At 38.5% G+C, this 23,588-nt stretch overlaps 2 protein-coding genes across 2 annotated transcripts in view; both read right to left on the bottom strand.

Moving 5' to 3' along the window:
• LOC109052306 (sickle tail protein-like) overlaps window positions 1-15,459 on the bottom strand; it is a 132,872-nt gene extending 117,413 nt beyond the window's left edge. The window contains exon 1 of the mRNA XM_042714192.1: window positions 15,234-15,459. Coding sequence (XP_042570126.1) covers window positions 15,234-15,306 — 73 coding nt within the window. The 5' untranslated portion in view covers window positions 15,307-15,459. The remainder of the gene's footprint in view (window positions 1-15,233) is intronic.
• Window positions 15,460-21,068: 5,609 nt separating this feature from the next.
• LOC109049939 (OTU domain-containing protein 1-like) lies at window positions 21,069-22,873 on the bottom strand. The gene has a single exon (XM_019067605.2). It carries the CDS (start codon window positions 22,476-22,478, stop codon window positions 21,174-21,176), a length of 1,305 nt encoding a protein of 434 aa, XP_018923150.1. The 5' UTR covers window positions 22,479-22,873; the 3' UTR covers window positions 21,069-21,173.
• Window positions 22,874-23,588: the final 715 nt, after the last annotated feature.

Raw genomic sequence — 23,588 nt, 5'->3', positions numbered from 1 at the left:
GACATTTTACAAAGAAGTGAAATACAGATGGGTACAGAGTGACATATTCATGCAGGCTTGAAAGCATGATGTGTACGATCGTGTTTGAGTGCCTGCTTTCATCTCACAAGTGACTTGTTTTGAGAGAAATAGGTGCCATCTGCTACACTAAACACTGGAGTCATGTCTCTCAGGTCCTGTTACAGGTACCCTCTGAATAATACATTCCACACTGGTACCTCATATGGAAACATTTCTGCCACATTCTTGTACGCCACACACAGTTTATGGGTGGAAATGTGTATGGAATTAAGCTCTCGTTCAGTTAGATCATGGAAGATTAAGACTAGATTAAGACAACAGCTAATACAAATCGTACTATGCCCAGTGCGTATCTGCGGCCATTAGCGGCTGCTAAAGATTTATTTATTAATGGTGCTCACTAAAGCAACTTATCATTATTACTACAGCTCATACTCAGGGTTAGAGGTTAAACCCTAAGTATTAAACAATTTTCACATGGCAAGTGATAAAATGATGGGAAAAAAACTCAAGGAGAAAGAAGGAACCTATAGAAGCCTATGTCTTTCAGTGTGACTTTATATCTCATGAAGTAACTTGTTATGTTCCTGTGGCTCAGTGGTAGAGCATTGTGTTAGCAGCGCAAAAGGTTGTGGGTTCGATTCCCAGGGGAACACAAGTTAGGTTGAAAAAAATGTATAGCCTGAATGCACTGTAAATCGCTTTGGATAAAAGCATCTGCTAAATGTAACTTTATATTTATTTGTTTCTCATAAAATGAGACTTTCTATTTCACAATGTAACTTTATATCCTGAATTGAATATTGAATTAGTAAACTTTTATCTCACAATGTGACTAGTTTGTACTTTATATTACGACTTGTAACGATGTGGCTTTATATTTCGCAATTGCAACTTTGTTTCTCATAACTGCGACTATATATTTCACAATGTGATTTTATGGGTGTATTCACACCAGGAAAGTCTGCTAGTTCACTTGCTTTTGTCCGGACCAAATACAGTGTTGATTTTTGTTGTTGTTGTTTGGTGTGGTTCGCTTTCACACTGCCCTTTTTGCAAGTGAACCAGAAATTGTAAACAAAACCACACTTGTGCTAAGGACATCCATTAATTCAAATTCTCAAGAGTATCAGAGTTCATTTGGAACCAAACCGAGACCACCTCTTCAGCTGGGTCTCTGTGCGGTTGTTTGGTCCGAACCCGAGTGCGACTGCTGTATTCACACCCGCCCAAAAGATCAGCACCAAGGGGGGGAAACTAACCTGAGTTCGATTCAATCGAACCAAATATCTTGAATGAACTTTATCTTGACTAATTCTGACTTTTATTCTCATAATTGCGACTTTGTGTCAAAACTTTTATCTTATAGTGACTTTTTTTTGTATCTAACAATGTGTATTTATTTTGCAATTGCAACTTTGTTTCTTATAATTGCACTATATATTTCACAATATCAAAACGTTTATCTCAATGTGATTTTGTGCATTTTCGCTCTACAGTCTCTGTAAGGTCTACAAGATCATCAACTACTAGTGATTGTGTTGTTCCTTTTTGACATTCTGCCTTTGGGTTATCATCTTTCTCAGCGAAAGCTATTATTCACTGGAACACTCCAGAAGACATAAGTATGTGCACATCTATTGACATGTTTAAATTAAAACTAAAATCTAATTTAAAATCAACTCAAATCTGTAACTTATTTTTACTGTTCTTTTTTTGGCTCTAATGGGATGTGTATAAGTATTATTGCATTGTATGTGTTTGTTGTTTTGTTCTTATGTTTATCTGTGATTATGATTACCTGCCAAGGGACTGTGGATGAAAACTAGTCATTGGCTAAATTTGGTACAATGCATGAAATGGAAACATTTATGTTAAAATTGTACATGGTCCCTTTTCAAATACATTTTAATAATAATAATAGTAATAATAATAATAATAATAATGTTACAATTTCATAACTGTGATTTCATATATAACAATGTGAATTTATATTTCACAATTGCAACTTTGTTTCTCATGATTGTGACTATATACTGTATATCACAATTTGACTTTATACCTTTATCTTAACTATAACTGCAACTTTTTTTTCACAATATGCCTATTTTCTAATTATGGCTTTGTATATATTAATGTGAATTTATATTTTGCATTTGCAACTTTTATATTTCACAATGTCATTTTATATCTTGTAAATGCAACTTTATTTTCAAATTGTGCCTTTGTTTTTCTTCTCATAATTGCTACTTCATATCTAGAAATGGTAACCTTATGTCACATTGTGACTTCATATCTTGCAAAATCAACTTTACTTTTTGCAATTTTGCCTTTTTCTCCTCATTATCCTTTATTTCTTGCAATTTATATCACAATGTGATATCTTAACTCCCATATTGCCAGATAGCCTGTCTCGAAGTCTCCTACCAACCAAAGAAACTATTATAGGGCTGGTTAAAACTTAAGATCCAACACTCAAAACGGCATGTGCAAACGTTTGAGCTGTAACATCCAGTTTATAGAACCTTGCAAATGTGTGTGGTGAGGACCTACTCGCCGTTTCACAGATATCTTGTAACGTGACCCCCTTAAAGAAGGCCCATGTCGTTGAAATTCCTCTCGTTGAATGAGCATGTAAACCAGACAGAGGCGTAAGACCCTTACTGGAATATGCAAGAGAAATTGCCTCCACTATCCAATGGGATAAACGCTGTTTAGTAATCGGCTTCCCCATACGCAGCTACGCCCAAGACACAAACAGTTGATCACTCTTTCTGAACCCTTTAGTCCTCTCCATGTAAATGCGTGGTTGATCACTCTTTCTGAACCCTTTAGTCCTCTCCATGTAAATGCGTGAATGTAAATGTAATTAAAGGCTCTTAACTTGAAAGGAACAATAGAATTGACCACCTTAGGCATAGAAGCAGGATTAGGTTTCAAAAGCAACCCTGCATCCCCTGGCATAAATTGCGTACAAGCTGAATTCACATAAAGTGTGTGAATTTCACCTACGCACTTTGCTGAAGCCAAAGCTAGCAGCAGCGCTGTCTTAAACGACAATAATTTCAGGTCAGCTTAGTCCAGTGGCTAAATGGAGTCACAGAAAGCGCATCAAGAACCATAACCAGATCCCATGACGGAGAGATCAGTTTTGAGACTGGCAAAGGCACCCTTAACAAACCGGCATACCAAAGGGTGCTGTGACAGCAGATCTCCGCCAGCCAAAATTTCCCTGGCCACCGTGGAGCTACCAGTATCATTCTCAGTCTCTCCTCCCTCACTCTGTGAAGGGCTGGAGATATCAACGCAATCGTTGGGAACTCACGTGCCACTCACGTGCCAGTGTGTCTATTCCCAGAGGCGCGCTCTGATCCTTCAGAGAGAATAACAGAAGGCATTGACCATTGTCCTGCGACGCGAACAGATCCACTGTTGCTCTGCTGAATATGCTCCAAATTTGACCAACCACTTCCATGTTCAGCTTCCACTCTCCATACACTCTCCATAAAGGGGATTTCCCCTGGACAACAGATCTGTACCCCGGTTCATGATGCCTTGTACGTGTGTCGCTCTCAGGGATAAAAGACTGGCATTGCTCCACAAAATCAATTTGTAATAGTCTGAGGCATGTGCGAAAAGAAACATTATTCCCTAACCGAAATTCGGCCAGGCATTTTGTAAATTTTAATTCCCTAACCGAAGACAGTTGCATTCTGAATGTCACTGAGTCCAGTAACAACCCCAGATACGTTATTGACTGTTTGGGAACTAAAACACTCTTTTTGGTGTTTAATTTTAATCCCAGTTTTTGAAGATGTTCTAGGAGCATGGCTGTGTGATCTCTCGCTTTGTGCTCTGATTGAGCTGTCACCAGCCAGTCGTCTATGTAAGTAGCGAGACGAATGCCTTTCTCCCTGAGCGCAGCTAGGGCCGCTTCTGTACATTTCAAAATACCCTTGGGCTGAGAGATAGGCCGAAGGGAAGGACTAGATATTCATATGCCACGCCAAGGAATGCAAACCTCAGAAATGTCCTGTGGGGTGGATATATTCTTATGTGAAAATATGCATCCTTCAGATCGATTGATGTAAACCAATCACCTGGGCGCACCAGTTTCAAAAGTGTAGAATGGGTGTGCATTCTGAACTTGTACTTCCTTAGGAATTTGTTCAGCACGCAAAGATCTAATATGGGGCGGAGAGCCTGAGTCCCTTTTTTTTCGGGACTAGGAAGTAAAAACCCATTGTGACTTTCCTTGGGTGGAACCACTCTTATTGCCTTTTTGTTCAACAGGGAGGTAATTTCATCCTGAAGAACATGTACTTATGCTTCCCGCACCTGAGAATAAATTATTCCTTTGAACTGCAGGGGAGAAGTGGCAAACTGCAGTCTGTAACCGTACTGTATTGTTCTCAGCACCCAACAAGACTGCGTGCATTCTCACCCATAGTTTATTTGCAGCATTCCAGCGCCATCGTATGGCCGATTCGAAAACGGGTTTGTGGTCTGTACTGCGCATGCGCGAACACTTAGCGCTTGGACAGAGATGTGTGACAACATAGATTTCTTCCCACTGTGTCTGACTTGGCGTGACAGACACCTCGTCTTGTAGCTCCGCCTGGTATGCGGTGAGCAGAGAGATGGTGTTCATGGCCTGGACTGAGAGAGTGACTGCTTTGTAAGCACACTCCGTCATGCTTGACTGGAAGCATTCTGCTTTTGATGGTAATGTTGGGTTTGCAGCCACCATACGCTTTGGATGCAGATGCACTGCGACTAAAGGCTCCATGGGGGGCATCCGAATAAGGCCCTCCTTCTCCATACCCTCCACGTCGAACACAGACCCCTCTTGCATGGGCATTTTACTAGTAAAAGGGTTGTCCTTCCAGATGACAGAAACCTCTTCCAGAAGCTCTGGAAAGATTGGAAGGAGTTGTCTCGATGCCCGTTTAGCTCTCTGCTGCCTCTTCCCCTCATAGCGCGAATTTGCAGTCTCAGCTACTACGGTCGCCACGGAATATTGACTTTCTCCACAGCGTGTTTGACATGTCATGCAGATCCACACTAAGAAGCAGAGAGGATTGTGCCCCATCCGCCTTCTCCGTGGATTCCTCCGCAACGAGGGGTTGTGCCGGTTGCGCACGGGGGAGAAAAGGGGAATCCTCTAAATCTTCCTCCTCTTCAGAGAGAAGGAAATCCGATTGCCCCTCTTCTTCAAATTCAAACGCACCTTCATCCTCCTCGTCCGTGTTGAGGACACCAGCCAGAGGGGCGCATACATCCAGTTGTTCACCCCACGATAGAGTTGCCGTGGTGTGGCAGCTCTACAGGAATGGGTACCTGAGGGGCCGAAACCGGAGCGGGACTAGCTGACATGAGGGGATCATGGCCAGACAAGCTAGCTTGGCATGCAAACCTGCAACGGAGGCTCTTCATGGTGAAATGCGTGCAGATCTCACAGGATCTGTGACTATCGACCGCCATTTGAGCATGTTTCGGCCCAAGACATGCAGAGCAGACCTGGTGTCTGTCTTTGCATGACATCTTGTTCCCGCATGAGCAAAGCTGCAGATCTCACTCACTAGCTACGGTAGTCTGCGTTGCTGCAGCCATAGTTGTGGTACTGAATGACCCTAACAATGAGCTGGAATGCCGATTGAGGGGTAGGCGAAAGCGGCGTGGTGGCCAACAGATCGACTATAAACACAGTACCAGAATGATAAGCCAGCAACCAGCATGGAGACCAGTCGATGGCTATCAGAGTTGGGTAGGCTTCTGGTGTGAAGCGAGAAGAGGTTTTTGAATGTTGTAATGACATTGCGTTGCTCGTTTTATACCAAGAGGAAGGAGCCACTCCCTGACGCAACTTCATGTCTGCCAGCCAATTGGGGCTGGTGTAATGGAATTGGGCTTCTGAGGAATATGCGGAAGTGGCGTATCCCATAGTGAGACACCGAAACATATACTTGAAAGAGAACACTCTTAACACTCTTAGCAACTGCATAGTAACACCAGGGCAACCATCCAGAACACTCTAGCATTGTGGCAGTGTGTGTAGTTTGCACTGTAATCATGCAGCTACATTAGCTATGTTTCCATCCAAAGATGCAAATTTAACTTTTGCGCAAAACTGGAATATCGCATAAAACATTTGCGAATATAGCACCGTTTCCATCCAATGAGTCAAAGCTAACAAAATCATCACTTCCTGATAAACTGCCACTAAATATCTCTAAGACATAAACTATTGAGAGGTGCATGCCTATTTTTGGGGACAACTAGGAGAAGCCACTGAATATAATAATTTTCATATGTAATAAATTACTTGCGCTTCAGAGAGAGCAGAAGTAACACAATAAATGTTTTGATTTGTTTTAGTGTTGTTTGGGTATTGTTTGGTGTAAGGCAGTAATTATACAGAAATACTTTGATGACAGACTTTCCTCAGGCATTTCAGAATGACCAAAACAACATATAGATGCTGTGAAGGAGATCAGTTCGCTGGTAAGTCAAGTTATCCAGTCTCATAGCGCAAAGTTTGATGACAGACTTTCCTCAGGCATTTCAGAATGACCAATCAAAACATGGTCTCATAGCGCAAAGTCACATGATTTTTTCTATGCGCATGGTGGAATTTATTCGGTAAATGTGTTTCCATCGTAGTGTATGCACATTTTTTCTTGTCGGATAAAAAGTTTATCCTACTCAGTTGTGCGTATAAGTTTTTATGCGCATTTTTAGAATTTATGCGCATCTTGGCATTTCCATCCAGCGATTGTTTATGCGATAATCCAAAATGTGCATAAAAACAGGGGGATGGAAACATGGCTACTGATTTGTGCATTTGTTCAGCACATGGGTCTCAATGTGTGTGTGTGTGTGTGTGTGTGTGTGTGTGTGTGTGTGTGTGTGTGTGTGTGTGTGTGTGTGTGTATGTGTGTGTGTGTGTATGTGAGAGAGCATGTCCTTATTTACACTCCCCTCAAGCATCGGTTTTATAAGAATGTTTAGTCTGTCATTAATGCTGTAGAATTGGAAGGACATTTCTGTGGTCAGGGAAGTTAAACTAAACTTCTCACTGTGAGAACAGTCTTGGCATGTCAGCAAAAAAGGAGGGAGAAATAGAAGCCTCTCATTCACCTATTCACTTAAAGGGGTAATTGGATGCCCAGTTTATATAAGTTGATATGATTCTTTAGGGTCTTAATGAAAAGTCTATAACATACGTTGGTTAAAATTTCTCAATGGTAGTGTAAAAAACATATTTTTTACCCTGTCAAAATGAGCTCTGTTTTTAGCAACCCAATCTTGTCCATGTTGCTTTAAATGCTAATAAGCTCTGCTGACCACGCCCTCCTCTTCTGAGGGGTGATGAGCAGTACTGTTTACTTTAGCCGCGAAACTTGCGTACTAGCACATATTAGGAAAGGCAATTTGCAAAGATTCATAAAAAACCCTTATACTCAATTCTTCTGTAGATGAAGCTCGATCATGAATGATTGGCGTGAACATAGATACATTTAAGCAGATCGGGGATCAGCACTTTCCCTTCAAAATGAAAGTAACGTTAATCCTTTGCATATTCGGTTTGTAAGGTTTCGTGATGAACCTTATACTCTTTTTTTGTTTTTTTGGTTCAGAATGGTTAAAAAGATCATTGACTTATTTAGAGACGTTCTTGTCTTCCCTTGCACTGGAGTCGACACAATGGCGGACAGCTCACAGCTCTCACAGGGCGGGTCTAAGGTAAGACGGCCTTGTCAATCAACTATTGTGGGAGGGGCCTGTGCAGAACTACATCATTCTGCCAGGAATCTCAGAACAGCCTGGTATTTTAATATGCAGGGTATTTTAAAATAGGGATAAAAAAAAAACACTGGGTGGATTTTGTTTTATTATTATAGGATGGATGTTTACACACACTTCCAACATACATTTATGTTCAAACAACAACAGTGAATTTTTGCATCCAATGACCTCTTTAAAGTGTGATTCATACCTTCCTGACCAGAGGAATAAGTAGAGAGAAACAGAAATTAACTGCCTAAAATCCTGAGACAATGCTCAAGATTTGCATCAAGGTAAAGGCTGCTGTGCTGGTGTTTTTTTTTTTTTTTTTTAGATGGGGGAACTTAAGGGCTCTTGCAAGCAAAGCAGTAAATCCGCACAAAAACAGCTGCTGGTGTTGTCTGGGGAAATACCATTATTTCACACAGAGGAAATCCTTCTGTTCTTCACATATAAAACAGCAAGTATCTTATCCGAAGCTTTTCTGGGCTCTTTCTGTCTGTTTCCCTTGTTGTCTTAAAGGAACATTTAACCAAAAATAAAATGATTACTCAGTGTCATGTCCCTCAAAACCCAAATGACTTTTTCTTCTGTGGAATGCAACATTATTTTGAACAGTGTTCATGCTGTTCTCATCCAATGAAAATATATGGTGACCAGGGGCAGTCAAGCTTCCAAAATTAAAAAAAAAAGAAAAAAAACATAAAAGACAAGTAGCCTATATGGCTCATGTATTATATTTTAAATTCTTCATTCTGTCACATACACTTGCACATGTGTTTTTTTTTTTTTTTTTTTAATTAAGTAAAAATAAAAACTATTAAAAATTATTTTCATTAACTTAAAGCAGAAATCAAAGTTTAAGTTGAAGGACTAAACTGCAAAAATTAAATTAATATAATTCTATGCTAAATAGAAATATTAAATAATAATAATACCAAATATTTTACTAAAAATGCCAAAAGCTAAATTATTAAAAGTTTAACTCAAATTAAAATGAAAACTAAAAATATAAAAATAAAATCTTTTTCAATATATATGTATATATTTATTTATATATTAAAATATGTTTTTTTATTTATTTATTTTTTTTTATCCTCTGTGATAGCCGTGGTAACTTTTGAAAATAAGCAGCATAAACATTCTTCAAAACATCTCATTTTTTTCTACAGAAGAAAGAAAGTCAAGATAATTGTGAATAACAGTAAGAAATTTTGCGGTTGTTATTTTGGAGATCTGGTTTCGTGTGTTAAGTGGAGGTCATATGTGAAAGGTGAAAGGTTAGATTCAGTCTGTGGGTCGGTTTATCCCCTGCTGGGGGTGATATTGACATAACAAGTGTCTGCATTCTCAAAGAGAACATAGTGTCCTCCAAACACACAGACTGGAGGCTTATCTCCCTGAATAAGTGGATAATATTGGTGCCCATGCTGTGAAAGTGTTTCTAACATGGCATGATCCCACACTGCATGAGACAATCAGACACCACTCTCAGACGGGTTTATCACCTCCAACACACTTATATAAACACACATTCCACTATCACTTTATTTTCAGGCTCTTTTCTACTCTTTTGTCTATCAAAGTATTTGTCTCATATTGTTTATTTGTTTTATTTTATTTTACCTTAATAAAAAATTTGTTTTATTTCACTTTTTCCTATAATGCAGGGCTGTCAGACCTTTCCAACCCAATACCCTGCACCAGACTGTCAGTCAACTCCAGGGATCCACTTACAATTATTTTTATTTTATTTTATTTTATTTTATTTTATTTTATTTTATTTATAAACCTTTTTTTATAATTACTTTTTTCTTGAAAATTGTATAAATGTTTCAAATGAAAACAATTATAAACAAAGCATTTTCACAACTTGTTAAACCTTTTAAAATATTTTTATACTATTTTTTCCTTTTCTTTATTGAGACTTGAAAATTGTATAAAAAATTCCAAATAAACAGTATGAATACAAGCATTATAGCTTTGCACATGTGTTTTTCAGCTTGATTTTTACGTTTTCCCCCCTTTTCCTTTATTCTATGTATTACACATTTTTATTTAATTTTAACTATTTTATTTTTTATAACTGTTTTTTCTTGAAAATGGTATAATACTTTTCAAATGAAACCAATATGAATTCAAGAATTTTCATACCTTTGCATGTCTAGATTTTTAAATGTTTTTTTTTTTTTTTCTATTTTCATTATCCCATGTGTTACTTCAAAAGATTTTATTTAATTATTTTTTAGGTCCCACTTCAATACAATATTCTGGCAGAATCAAACAAAAACGAAAATGTGGGGTTGTTTCTTTCAATAAATTGACTATAAAATAAACCTAAAATAATATTAAATAATAAAATAAATTACCTTCATAGACCACCAGCTGAAACCCCTGCTTGTAATATATGTATAGGAGGGATGTGGAAAGTGTCATCTTAGGTTGCCATCTGTAATATATTGTAGCAACCTGTGCAAAGTCCCCAGTGTGGGCAAAACTATAAAGTGAGAAGACTTGTTAAAATGAATAAAGCTGCTGTCTGCACTCTTTAACCTGCGATCGATGGGACTATTGAACGCCCCCAACCCAAAGTTTCATAGTGAACTCTATGTGATATATTAGCTGTCCTTTGAGAACAGAAATAGAGAGGATGAGAAGAGATTGAAGGTGGGTGTTTAGACAGTGAGACGGTAGGTTAGGAATTCTCTCCTCTCTTCCGTTAGGAGAAATCTGATACCGTTCAGTACCGTAGCTTCATCAGCATCTAAATATGGGTGGCTTCCCACAGTTTCACCCTGGAGATTCAGTTCAACAGTTGTGTATAAGTCTGGGACTTTCTAAGTTGCTGTCATGCCTACAGTAATCCAACTAACAACCCAACTTTATTGCTCAGATGTTGCTCTTTCAAAGCTCATGCTCATCTAGTGTTGTTATCTGTTGTTTGATATACTGTATATATGTAATTTTCAATTTTTATTTCTTATGCATGCATGTATATATATATATATATATATATATATATTTTCATATATATATATATATATTCTCATATATAAATATATATTATATATTACAAGCTTTGAAGAATTTTACAGACATCTGCGCTATTCTATGAATGTTGCTTTATTATCCCTGTTCCCCTTGATATTTCTGTTTCTTTTTCTACCTTTTCTCTCAATCCCTCATTCTGTCCTGATCAGCACTTGTGTTTGACATGCATTGCCTATAGCAACGAATGCACACACATACACACACACACACACACACACACACACACACACACACACACACACACACACACACACACACACACACACACACTAACATGTGCTGAGCTAATGCCACTCAGAGGGATTTGTCAGGTCTGGCAGTTCTCCACTATGTCGGCTCTCACAAAGTGTGTCAATTGCCCTGTCACCATGGAGATTCAGCATTTTCTGCCCTGTCATCCAGGGATGTGTGTCTGTACCTGAGCTTGCATTCCTCTGCTTCATACACATGCAGCCATGCATTCCTCTAAGACCTCTCCCTCTCTGTGTATTAGGTTTAACTGATGAGCCAGAAAATTAAACCCAGTCCTCGTGTATTTCGAGTCCAGAGTCACTTCAAAGCCTCGCTGGGGAGAGCATCATATGGCCATGCGTGACATCTGCATCCAATTAGAGCTTAACATGAACAGGATCCTCAAACCCTCCAGCGTATCTGTCACGACCAATCAGCCAATCACAAACCGCCTCTTTAAAATAGATTTAGCAGCTATTTGGAAAAAGTCAAAAGCATGGTGAACTGTCTTTGATGAGTTGAATGATGCATCTTCTTTAACCAATCATCAAGACTTGGTAAAGTGCTATATTATTGTAAAAACAGTGAATACATTTCACATACTCTCCATTTCACACCCTCTCATCTGTGCAACAAGATGTAACAACTCTCAGAAAATGAGTGAAACTCAGGACGATTTTGTGTTAGATATCCCAGCCCATTTACAGACAGCTAAATCCTCAAAATTTTCCAGATTAAGCAATACTCTCTGAGTCTGCATAACCAGCCATGACAAGTAGAAACCTGAGTAAGACGCAATGCTGTAAAACAAAAATCAGCAGTTGCTCCTCAAAGTTATAAACTTTGGCTTTAGTATACTGAACCAAACATGGTATTGCTGGCGAAAATAGTTTGTTTTGTGCTGTTTGACCTCAGTAAGTTTATATAAAGAGTAAAGGTCTGTCTCATTTCGCACACTTGTATCATATGTTTATTCACTGATAAATGTTATATGAGGTAGTGCACTATACTTGTTAGACAATTTTCACACTTAAAGTTGAGATGAATCTGAAGTAGCAACAGATATTGTGTGTGTGTGTGTGTGTGTGTGTGTGTGTGTGTGTATTGTGATGTATTTTCAGGTGAAACAAAAACGTAGAGTGGGGACTTGGTTCTATGCATTAGTTATTTATTTGATGGTGGTGGATCTGAATGAGATCTTGAGGTTGATTGTTAGGGGGGTGGTTTAAGCGGACTAAATAATTTGAGAAATCTGGCACACATTCACCGGAACACTGAACCAACATTTTGATTCATAAGCAAACATGAGCGAAATGTAAAAAATAAAATAAAAGATATGCTCAAATCAATTGCTCACAATAAGACCAAGAACATGTTGTCATCACTAAAATGAAGGTAGGTAGGTCATAATAGTGCAGGGGTGCTTTTCATAACAACAATGTAATTCGCTGCTTAACAATTGTAGTAAGATGCATTGTTGGAGAAACTAGCTAGCTAAGCTGTTACCTGTAAATACAGGAACTTTGTCGGGGTTAACCAAGTGATGGAGTGACAACTTCTGCTAATTAAATCATTTGTGATCAAATTAATGTCAGATTATTGGTATTATTATCATATGCTGTTTGCAAATGTTCATTGAAAAAATGGAGCCGGGAAACACCAAATCATTGAACTGTGTTTAGTTTCGGGAATCAATATGTCATTGGACGTGCAATCTGGGTTATATGAAGCTATGCAGAAACAGCGCATCCTTGTGGCGCAGATGATACGGAAACGCATACACAGCATTCGGTGATATGGAGAGACACAGAGGAGACTGTTGACAAAGGAATTATTGAATAAAGTTGTTATTTTTGTTTTCTTCGCTTACAAAAAGTGTTCCCGTCGCTTCATATGACCCAGATTTCACATCTGATGGCAGATGTAGTATTCTGAAGACGACTTTCATACCTTTTATGGACCTTGACACTGCTACTTACTTGGCAGTCTATGGGACAGTCTCAAGCCTCCCGGTTTTCATCCAAAATTGTGTTCCGAAGACAAACTGATCTTTTACAGGTTTGGAACGACATGGGGGTAAATGATTAATGACAAAATGTTCATTTTGGGGTGGAGTATCCCTTTAATACTAGACTGGTCGAGTACACAGTGTTTAATACATAATTTAAGACACAACTTAAGTCTTAGGTTGTCTTCAGCGTCTTAAAGGCTCACTACCTTCAATAACCCACTTCCTCTTCTATCTGAGCAGTGCTGCAGCCCTGACAAACACTTCCTGTCCTTAAGATTGTGTATCAGTGGAGGCGATCCAAACATTGAATTCTTACAACACTTTGGATTTTACTAAACGGAGCTTGCAGTCCTCCAGTAGTCTTGAAAAGTCTGCTACTTCTCAGATGGGTGGGTTTAGGGGATTTTTTTTCTCTGGTTTGCACCCAGAGAGAAAGTGAAAGAGAGAACTTTTTAATATTACAGCTCTCGGGCTGTTACATTGCTCTTTTTATGTCTTTCTCCTCTATCTCCACTCTCTCGTCAAGTCTGCAAGTCCAGGAGGCACTGAATTGTAGTGTGCAGGACTCATCAAAGCCATTCAAAATCATTTCATATGTTCTGATTAGAAATAACCATGAAGCAAATAACAGACAGAGCCCAGTGGAAGAGTTCTTCCAAGATTCTTTAGGTCACTAAGGGATAGTTTGAATTTATGAAATGCCCTCGGTTCCTGACGTTTTTACACACAAGATCATAAATTAGATGTCTAAATCTCAATTTCTTTCCAGTAATGGTTCTTTCCAGTAAATGTTCAAAGTAATGTTTGAAAAGAAATGTTCTCAAAATCTTAATGGTATGAAAGGAATTGCTAATGAAATCATAATTTGGAACCAATTTAAAGGGATCAAATAGGAATCTGTTAATACTCAAATAAGATCCAACTATATGAGAAAAGTTCTATGAAATTAACCATATAATTTTGGTATAGAACTTGAGTTTATCCAATAGGATTTTATTTGATTCTTTGGGGATCTTTTAGAATTGGTTCCAAATTATAAAAGGAATCCCATTTGTTTGACTGGTATTACTTTAGCCATGACATTTAACTGAGAATAGCATTTCATATGTACGCACACATAGCAAGGTTGTTTCTCTCAGCTATAATGTCATAGACAAATGCCTCGTATTAGAGCAGAAATTACAACAGCAGAAAATGTAGCAACATAAGCAAGAATCACTTAAATGTTCACAGGGTTTTAAAGGTTATGAGACCATGATGACATATGAAACAGCTGTTCTTGTTCAAGTTTTCTGATAAGCTTCATTCAGCAGAAAGCCACTGCTGTCACTGGAAGCATACATCAGCAAAGATCAAAATCAGCAAGGAACAGTGGAGTAAGATTTGTCAGTGGGTAAGTTGTGTCACCCCCTTAATTTAGCAAACTACAAACAAGCCAAACACTGCAAAAAAAAAAAAAAAAAAAAAAAAAAAAAATTATAAATTTTTTAAATAATGAAGCATTTTTGTGGTTGGTGGGGTAAAGTGTGTCAAATGTGTCATGGTAAGCTATGGCACTGGTTCTGCTAAATAATTCAAAAAAACAAACACTATATTGAAATATTCTAACTATATAAGGGGTATCTTGGCTGATTTATGAAAATGAAAAAAAAATTGTGACAAAACTGTGGCAAAATACGGCTTTGGAAAGGAACTTTGGAATATTAATATTTTTATTGTAAATCATTTACATAATTCCCCAGTGTTTCCTCTGACATGACACAGTTTACCCCTTGTGTGGGGCAAGTTTTGCCACTTTACCTCTTTTTAAAAAATAATTCATATTTCTATTAGCCTTTATATTTTAATTTCATAACACAGCATTCTACAACTAATAATATCGTATTTCTTTTTGCCTCGAGATCAACTTAAGTGAAAAGTGGCACATCTTACCCCACTCTCCTCTAAACTTCAAACTCTTAGGCTGTGCGTCAAAACCAAGTGTGCTGCCTATACCTAGACAGTATTGTTGGGCATCGGAGGCGCTGAGCGAACATGCAAACACTCTAAACATGTATGTGATGCAGTCTAGGTAGGCAGCATACTTGCGTTTGAGGCACAGCTGAAGGAACCAGAAACTCCGAAATCTTACTGCTAATTTTCGGGCTGGCTTTCCGCTCGCTGGTAGAAGGAAGATCCGCGAACTGGACCCGGTGTCCGGACATCTTCTGCACCTCTCCAGTCTGCTCGACCCTGGTCAGAAATCCGCAAAACTTTCGCTTATTTCCCGCTTCTGTCTGGCTGAAAACACATGGAGCTCTGAGTCGGTAGCTATATGCGCTATGGATGTATGACCAAAGGACACAAACTCCTTCAAGAGAGAGGAGAGAGAGAGCGAGGGTGAGAGAGAAAGCGAAGGGGGTTTCAGCCCAAAAAAGTAAATAAATAAATAAATAAGAAAGGAACTTAAAGTCCACATGACTGCAGAATTACGTCATTTCAATTTAAAGCAGCTTGTTCTGTAAGAGATTTTGCGGTGTAATCTTATTTTTGCATATTTTGTCACACATTTAAAACAATCTGGTTTCATCAACATAATCAATAAGCTATTATGATCGTATATTATATGAACAATAACCATAGAAGTAACTGAAAAAATGTCATTAGTGTTTGACCTTTTGCGGTATAGATGCAGAATGCACAAACTGACCAACTGTTTAGCTTGTTAATGTTTATTAGACTCCCAAACGACATAAAAACTATTGAAAATAGTGGTTTGATTAGTTGGACTGACTAATAGCTATACACTACCGTATGATGAAAACACGCTCCATCTCACATATACACATTGTCATGTGTCATAGAATATAGTGGTTTGATTAGTTGGACTTTTTAATAGCTATTGATTGGTTGAGACCGCTAGGTAGGACATTGGGGTGTTTAACCCAACTGGGTTGAGACCGCTGGTCTTGATCATAACCCAGCGGCGCTGGGTTGTGAACGCGGACGTGAAGGAGAGCACGCACGTCACGTTAAAATCGTACGGTCTCCAGTGCAAGAAGCCGCCATTTTCTCAGCGTGATAGAAGCGAGAAGCGAGTGAAAGACTATGGTAAGTAACGTTAAATATTCAAAATGTAAAGTTATCTTTTATTGTTTACCCGGTTGTATGAAAGGCGGAAGGTTTTATGAAAGGCGGAAACAAAGGAGCTTAACGTTATATAGAAACATACGCGGACGCGGTTTTCGCCTCAGAAACGGAGGTCTTAACGGCCTCCTTTAACGTTACCAAACGGAAGAGGTTCTTTTAATATAACGTCCGTGAGTGTCGTATGTCATATTTACATAATATTTTACAGTATCTGCACTTTTTGAGGTGTTAATAGACGGTTATGGGTTACGGTTAAACTCATGTTAATTTATCTTATTTTTCGCGGTTAAACTGAATGTACGTTAGTTTCCTAAAGGAAACCGCGTTATGTAATAAAGACTTCCATGATTATTTTGAGGCTGTTGAAGTGGTAATTGTTAAAAGTATGTTTTACATGTAATATTTCAGACTTGTTGAGCTCGTGTCTTCATTGTCCCCGCACTGAGAGTTAAAGACACCTGCTCTTGTGAGGAGTCACAGACTGTGTGAGGAGGAGGCGGTGTTCTCAGCTTCTTCTGAAGAGAGGGAGAGACGGGTTTAAGGCGAGTAAACTTCAGAATTCTATCAAGTTATCTTTTTTTTTTACTTAGACTAAAATAATGTTTGTTTTTGTAGATGTTGAAAGCCAGAGACATAGGAGAGCATCATTCTTTTGAGATTTATGTAAGTTATTTTTAGCAAAATTAATGTTTGTGTTGTCTCCTGCCTGTTTACTTCACATTTTGATGCAACAGCAGTATGATTACGAGCTAATTTCATTAAAACCATTGATGTCTGTGTTTTTCATTGCAGAACTCAAACCAACTTTGGAGTTGTCTGATTTGGAGAGTCATCATTCTTGGTCTTCCTTTCTTAAAGGAATAGTTCACACAAAAAATCATTTACTTGCCCTCATGTCATTCCAAACCTAAAAGATTTTTGTCTGTCTTTAGAACACAAATGAATATATTTTGAATTTTCTCAAATTTTTGTTAATCCATTGAGAGTCTAGATAATCTGTATTTTCAAGCCTCATAAATACAGTTATCGTAGAAATAATCCATTCCGATATCTATATATGAATAAATCTTAAATTATATGATAGCAAACACGTATGCTCAAAAGAAAATATTGGTCTCCCAGACTAATGGAGGACAAAAATTAAGAGAATATTAAATATATTTATTTGTGTTCCAAAAATTAGCAGAGTTTGTATGGGTCTGGAACAACATGGGGAGAGTAAATTATGACCATTTTCATTTTTTGGTGGACTAACCCTGAGCAGCCCTCCACGTACATGAACATTTGTGAGGTATGTGAAATGTCATGTCTGTTTTAATGTTTCAGTAAAGAAGTAGCTTTCTGAAAGCAATATATTTGTTCAAACAATATCACATCCCCTCACACTAGTGCTGCCATTATAGCATTCTAGAGTGCTGTGGTAGACAGAGACATTAAACAACCACACAAAGTGTTGAAATTATAAAACCGACTATATACCTATCTTTACTGATGTGAATACACCTCTATCTGAAAATGGATAGTTTAATTAAATGTTTTCTTTTTTCAAATGTTTTTCTCTTTTTAGGCCACTGATGAAGAACAGGCGGTGACTGGGATGAATGCTGTTCAAAGAAGGGAATGTCCTTTCTTCTAAACTGATGCAGCAGTGTTTTTAAATGAGGACGCTGCCCTGGATGATGTAGAAGATGTCACATGTGCTGATGGGGCTTCTTCGTGACTACATCAGTTATGCTAAAGAGATCATAAAAGTTGACGGTGATGCATGATCTGTATTCATGGACTATGAAACAAACTGTAAGTGTATAATTTGTAAAAAACAATGTTAAATGCTTGATCTGTGTTGTTTAGTAAAAGAGTTTACACTCTGTCATTCATACACATGCTCACATTCTTTCACACACACATGCGTCTGTTAAATGTTATAATATCAGTGTTAATGTTGTGGTTTATTTGTGTACTGTCATGCTAGAATAGTTGGTAAAGAACTTAACTAATTGTACATTTATTGTATAATAGTGTGTTCGTATATTTTTATACAATATATAAAATTTAACAAAGTCCAATTTGATCTTAAAAGTTTTATAGTCAACAAATGTTCAATGCTTTATTTATGAACTCTGTAGCTGTTAATGCCATACTTTTCTGCATTTCTTCTTACATGCATGTTACTTTTTGACTTTTCTCTTGTTTTTAATAAATACCTTTTGATAGTTATTAATTGTGTAAAAGTGATTTTTAAAAAGAACAAAATTTGTAGGTTTAATGCCTAGCTCAATTTGGGTTCATTTTAGCCTAGCAATGTTCCCACAGCCTTACACTCAATTAGTGGCGGCACTCCGCAAGTTCATTTTCTGCCAGCAGGAGGCGCTTTAAGAGCGGGAGAGGTACAGGATTCTCCGGTAACGGCTGCAAAGCGGCGCTGAGCTCACAAATCAAGCATTACATGCAAAAATCGATTATTTTCTAAATAAAGTCGGTTTCCTTCTGAAAAACAGTGATAAAAAACACCCGTTCTGGTTTTTAAAACCCTGCAAAGTAGTAATTTTAAACCGTAAAAAAAGCAACCCAGCATGCTGGGTTAAACATACTAACCCAACTGGTTGGGTTTAAATAATTAAGTGTTGGGTTGGTTATTTTCTAAATACAGTCCCGGTTGCCAAAACAACCCCAAATTGGGTTGTTTTCAACCCAGCAGTTTTTAGAGTGAAACACGCTCCATCTCACATATACACACTGTCATGTGTCGAACGATGCACTATGGTCTGCATAAAAAGCTGCATGATTTCTGAGGCTCTACTCTATCATAGAGCGCCCTGGTTTATACTGCCATCTAGTGTCCGACACAGAAACTAGCACAAAATCTGAATAGCTATAGATAATATCTCAGAAATTAGGGAAGGGGAATATGCGATTCTTTCATGGGTAAAATCTGTCCTCGCGCCTTATGCAGTCTTTTTGTAGTTTTAAATTTAAATCAACACTCTTAAGTGGACAACAGGGTTATAATATTTGACTGAAACTAAAACCATTAAAAATATTTTTCGTTACTAAAATACAATATTTTGTTACTATTAACAAAATTGAAAGGAAAAAAAATTGTATTTAAAAAACGAATAAAAAAACTGAACTAAAATTAAAACTGAGAAATAGTTAGTAGTTTACTAACTGGTAATACCCCTGAAAAAAAAGTAAGAAAAAGCAAGAATTAAAAAGAAGGAAAACAGGTGAAACTCTTAAAATAAATAATACTTTGCCCTTTTGGATCAATAGTGCAGCTGCCCGCTTACAATTTCCTATTAATTAAAAAAAGGAGTCTAGAAATAAAAGAACATGGTTAGATATTTACAGATTATTGCACATACCACAAAACACAGAGGTCATCTTGTTCTAAATAAACCTCCTGGAACTATGTAGCAAAATAAATAAATGTACTAAAGAGTTACTGTACTTTGCGGTAATATTTGGGCTTGAGCAGTTATTTTATGAAGTGCAGGCCACATGAGGCAACATTATATGTGAACTCAATTTTATAATAGTGCCTCTTTGTTTGTCCCATATACAACAGTAAAGAGTGATCCTCTTATTCAAGGAAAGAACTTTGAAGACCCCCACCTCCCCCTGAGAGGAGCCACTTTAAATAGAGATAACCACAATGAGGTCAGTCTTCAGAGTAGTCTATGAGAACATACTGTATGCTCAATAGTAAGACTGACATGAGATCACTTTCTCCTCTCATACCTACACGTATGTCATTTTTTTCCACAATCTAGGGGCAGTGTCTGTAAAGGTTAACATTTATGTAAAAGCCGTGTTCTGGGAATAAAGAAATTTTTACAGGAATAAAGTCTTTTACAGATGTCCAACCTTCCAGTATACATTGGGATGGGACTGGGTGTTCATATTATTATGATGTCATTAAGGTTAATAATAAAAAAAAAAGATATTTTGAATAATGTGTTGTTTTGATCCACATATTATGGTCAAAGAGGTCCAAAACAACACTGGATCCCCACTTTCATTGTATAGACAAGGGGTTCTCAACTCTAGCCCGCAAGATCCTACAGAGTTCAATTCCAACCCTAATGAACACACCTTAACAAGCTCATCCAGGTCTTCAGGATCACTAGAAAGCTACAGGCAGCTGTGTATATTAGTCTTGGTGCTAAACACTGCAGGACAGTGGCCAGGGCCAGAGTTAAGATCCCCTAGTAGCCTATAGACAGAAATGTTCTTCCAAATATCTTATTTTGTGTTTCCACAGAAGAATTAAAGTCATACATAGTGTTGGGTCCGAGTCCACCTTGTCGAAGTTGAGTCCGGAGTATGTCCCAATTCATTCATAATTGCAGTCCAAGTCCGAGTCCAAGTTTTTGTCCTTTTCATTAAGTTTGAGTTATTTTAGTACTTTAATTTTAAACTAAATATTGTTGTCCTAAACCTGTATGACTAGAGTTGGGGTAAAACCTATCCAAAACTAAAAACTGCTTCAAAAGAATTTATTCAAAAATACATATTTGCAAAATAGATTTCAGGCACTTGAACATGAAAGAACCATCAATTTAGTATATAACACAACAGTGCAATTATGGACTTAAAAAAGAAAAAGAAAACACATTCACACATAAATCAACAAGAACTGCTGGAAATGTTTGTATTAGTGCGACATTCCATTCAGGTGGATGAAAAGTTCTGCACAACAGATTACAAAACTATATACAGGAAAAATATTATCATACAAGACACTCCTTATTTATTTTACATATCGCACCACATCATCTTGTGCATGGCACTTCAACACATTTATGGAAAAAATGAAGACACACAAGGATAGAAATGTAATAAATTAAGGCAATATTTAATCGCTTGAGGAATCAAAGTGCAATCCATTTGGAAACATTAGAATGAGTTACAGTATTCCCAGGTACAGAGTCTGTCGGTTTCAGTGCAAGCCGTTCTGCTCAATGTACATTTTGGAAAGGGATGCTGCCATGGACTTGGCCAACTCCTCGTCCCTTTTACGTTGTACTTGGGTGTGACGACACCAGTCATCATACTCCGGGTTGGGCTGGCTGCTGTCCAGCAGCACATCATAATGACCGTTACTGAGCCAGCTCAACCATATAGTCGGTTTAGACAAGTCCTCTTCACCCAGGTAGTGCACCATGGTTGATACCGTTGGGCTTTCTACACTTCCCCCAGTGGTCAAGTAGATATTCACATTCAGCATCTGACTCATGGCCAACAGCTCCGGATAGCCAGCCCATCCACCGTCCTGTGCCGCATTGATCAGAAACTCCCCAATGTCGCCTTCAATTATGGGGTTGAACTCCTCCAGGTGGTCGGCGATGTGGTGCATGGTTTGCTCTCTCAGCTCCTTGTGCATTGACTGGTCTCCATAAGCTGCCTTGGAAACGGCCCGGTACAGGCAGTTCCCATCTGGGATGATGTGAAAGCGGTATTTCTGCCTGTTGTGGAGGTATTTGTTCTGTTTCTCCACTTCGGCCAGGTAACGGGTAACCTTGTTATCAACATCGTTTTTGTTGGGTGTCACAGTGGGCTCCTGAAGGATGTGCAGCTCGAACACTGGATTATCATCTTCAACACTTTCATTCCTTTCTGGGTCTTTAAGACCTTCATATGAATCAGATGAGGTGTTTTGAACAGTTCCAAAAGTTCTGGAGGGTGTGGCATCACTTTGCAAACACGGCTTGAGTCTCCTCTCACAAACTCTGTAACTGTCATTATCAAAAAAACCATCGTAGTGAATTGAATTTTTCTCACTTATCTCATCGTTGTCGTCTCCCAAAACGTCTCTTCTGTAATCTAAATCTAAGACAGAATCAGAGTGGTGATGATCATCTCCGTTGACTGCGTAAGAAACTCGGTTGTAATGCGTCTCCGGAGGTCTACGGTTTGTGCGCGGCTCTTTCACGATGTGAACGGGCACAGATCTCTCCACACCATCCGGTCGCGTGATGATAATCTCCGCGGTAGAAGTGTAGAAAACCGGCCTCATCGAGGTGGCTTCATAACATGAAAAAGCAGGCATGTTCGCGTCAGTCTTTTCCCCTCGGGACAAATATTCCGTGTGTGCTTCTGTTGCGCTTCCGTTAACGGCGTTTCCGACCACCTCCAAAGAGCTGGAACTTGTCGCTGTTACGTTATTGGCGACACTGGTGAGAGTTACGGAAACTTTTCGAGAGGAGCCGGGGTAGTGTGTTAACGCGCTGCTGTACAAGTGCATTTTCAACGTCCTCCCTTTATACAATACGCCTTAGGCCTCGTTGTTACCAAATGATGACAACACTGTCCAAAAATACTCTCTGTCATCAATAGCAATGAATGTGTAGGGCGCGTTTCCATGGATCCTCTTTCCCGCTGCTACAGTTTTCTTGCGTCAGCCCCAAAGCAAACCTAATTTTAGCCCGAGCACTGGTAACCGGACTCCCCGTCTCTGACACACCGCCCGAGCTGAGGAGATGACCCGCAGCTCGCGGGAATGCGAAAGATGTAATGTGTCACTGGGACTCTCGGCGTTTCTCTCGTTTCTGTCCGTGTTTACTCTAGCGCGCGCATCAGGGCGGCGTCGCCAGATTGGAATGCGTGCAGCTTGCCAAGAGGCCGCGGGTTCCCATACAGCTCTGCTATGGAGGATTAATCTCAAATCTAATTCACGCAAAAAAACCGATTCACACATGCGTAAACAATTTCACTTGCTGCAACCTAATCCACGTACACACAAAAAAAATCACGTGCGTGAAAAAAAAAAATATATTCACAAAAAGCAATTCACATGCGCAAAATACTAAATTATATATTATAAAATACATTTCACAAATTGCAAAACACAATTCGTAGATATACAACTGTGCACAAAAACCTTTGAATGTTTAAAACTGCGAGTGTCTGAATGTACAAAATCGTCATTTACTACGAATCCAACTCGGATTTGTGAGCTGTGTTTTTGAGACTTTCCTGAGCTCTCTTCCCACGTGGGTTTGTCGTACTCTTTAGCCCAATCAGATGCGAGCTTTTACCATTCAACCAATCATATAAGCCACTGAGAAGTGCATCAGAAGCTCGCAGGCAATCGGGGAGACGTCAAGAGAGAAGCCCATAGAAGCCCTGGCGTTACATTTTAAAATACTATACAAAATAATTTAATCAGAATACTTACTCTGCTCACTCACGCCAAAGAACTCCCAGCTCAAGCTCGCCGTCCTCTGTGTGATTAACGATGGCAGTTTGCACGCACAGCTACTAGAAGATTTACATCTGTCAGACAGGTTGCTGACGTCATCAAGCTTAGATTGGAAGTTCTAAAAATCGCTAAAAATGGGCTTCACTTGTCTCA

The sequence above is a fragment of the Cyprinus carpio genome, chromosome A24 (assembly GCF_018340385.1).
Source record: "Cyprinus carpio isolate SPL01 chromosome A24, ASM1834038v1, whole genome shotgun sequence".
In the NCBI taxonomy this organism is placed as follows: Eukaryota; Metazoa; Chordata; class Actinopteri; order Cypriniformes; family Cyprinidae; genus Cyprinus; species Cyprinus carpio.
This window is presented reverse-complemented; position numbering and strand designations above follow the sequence as displayed.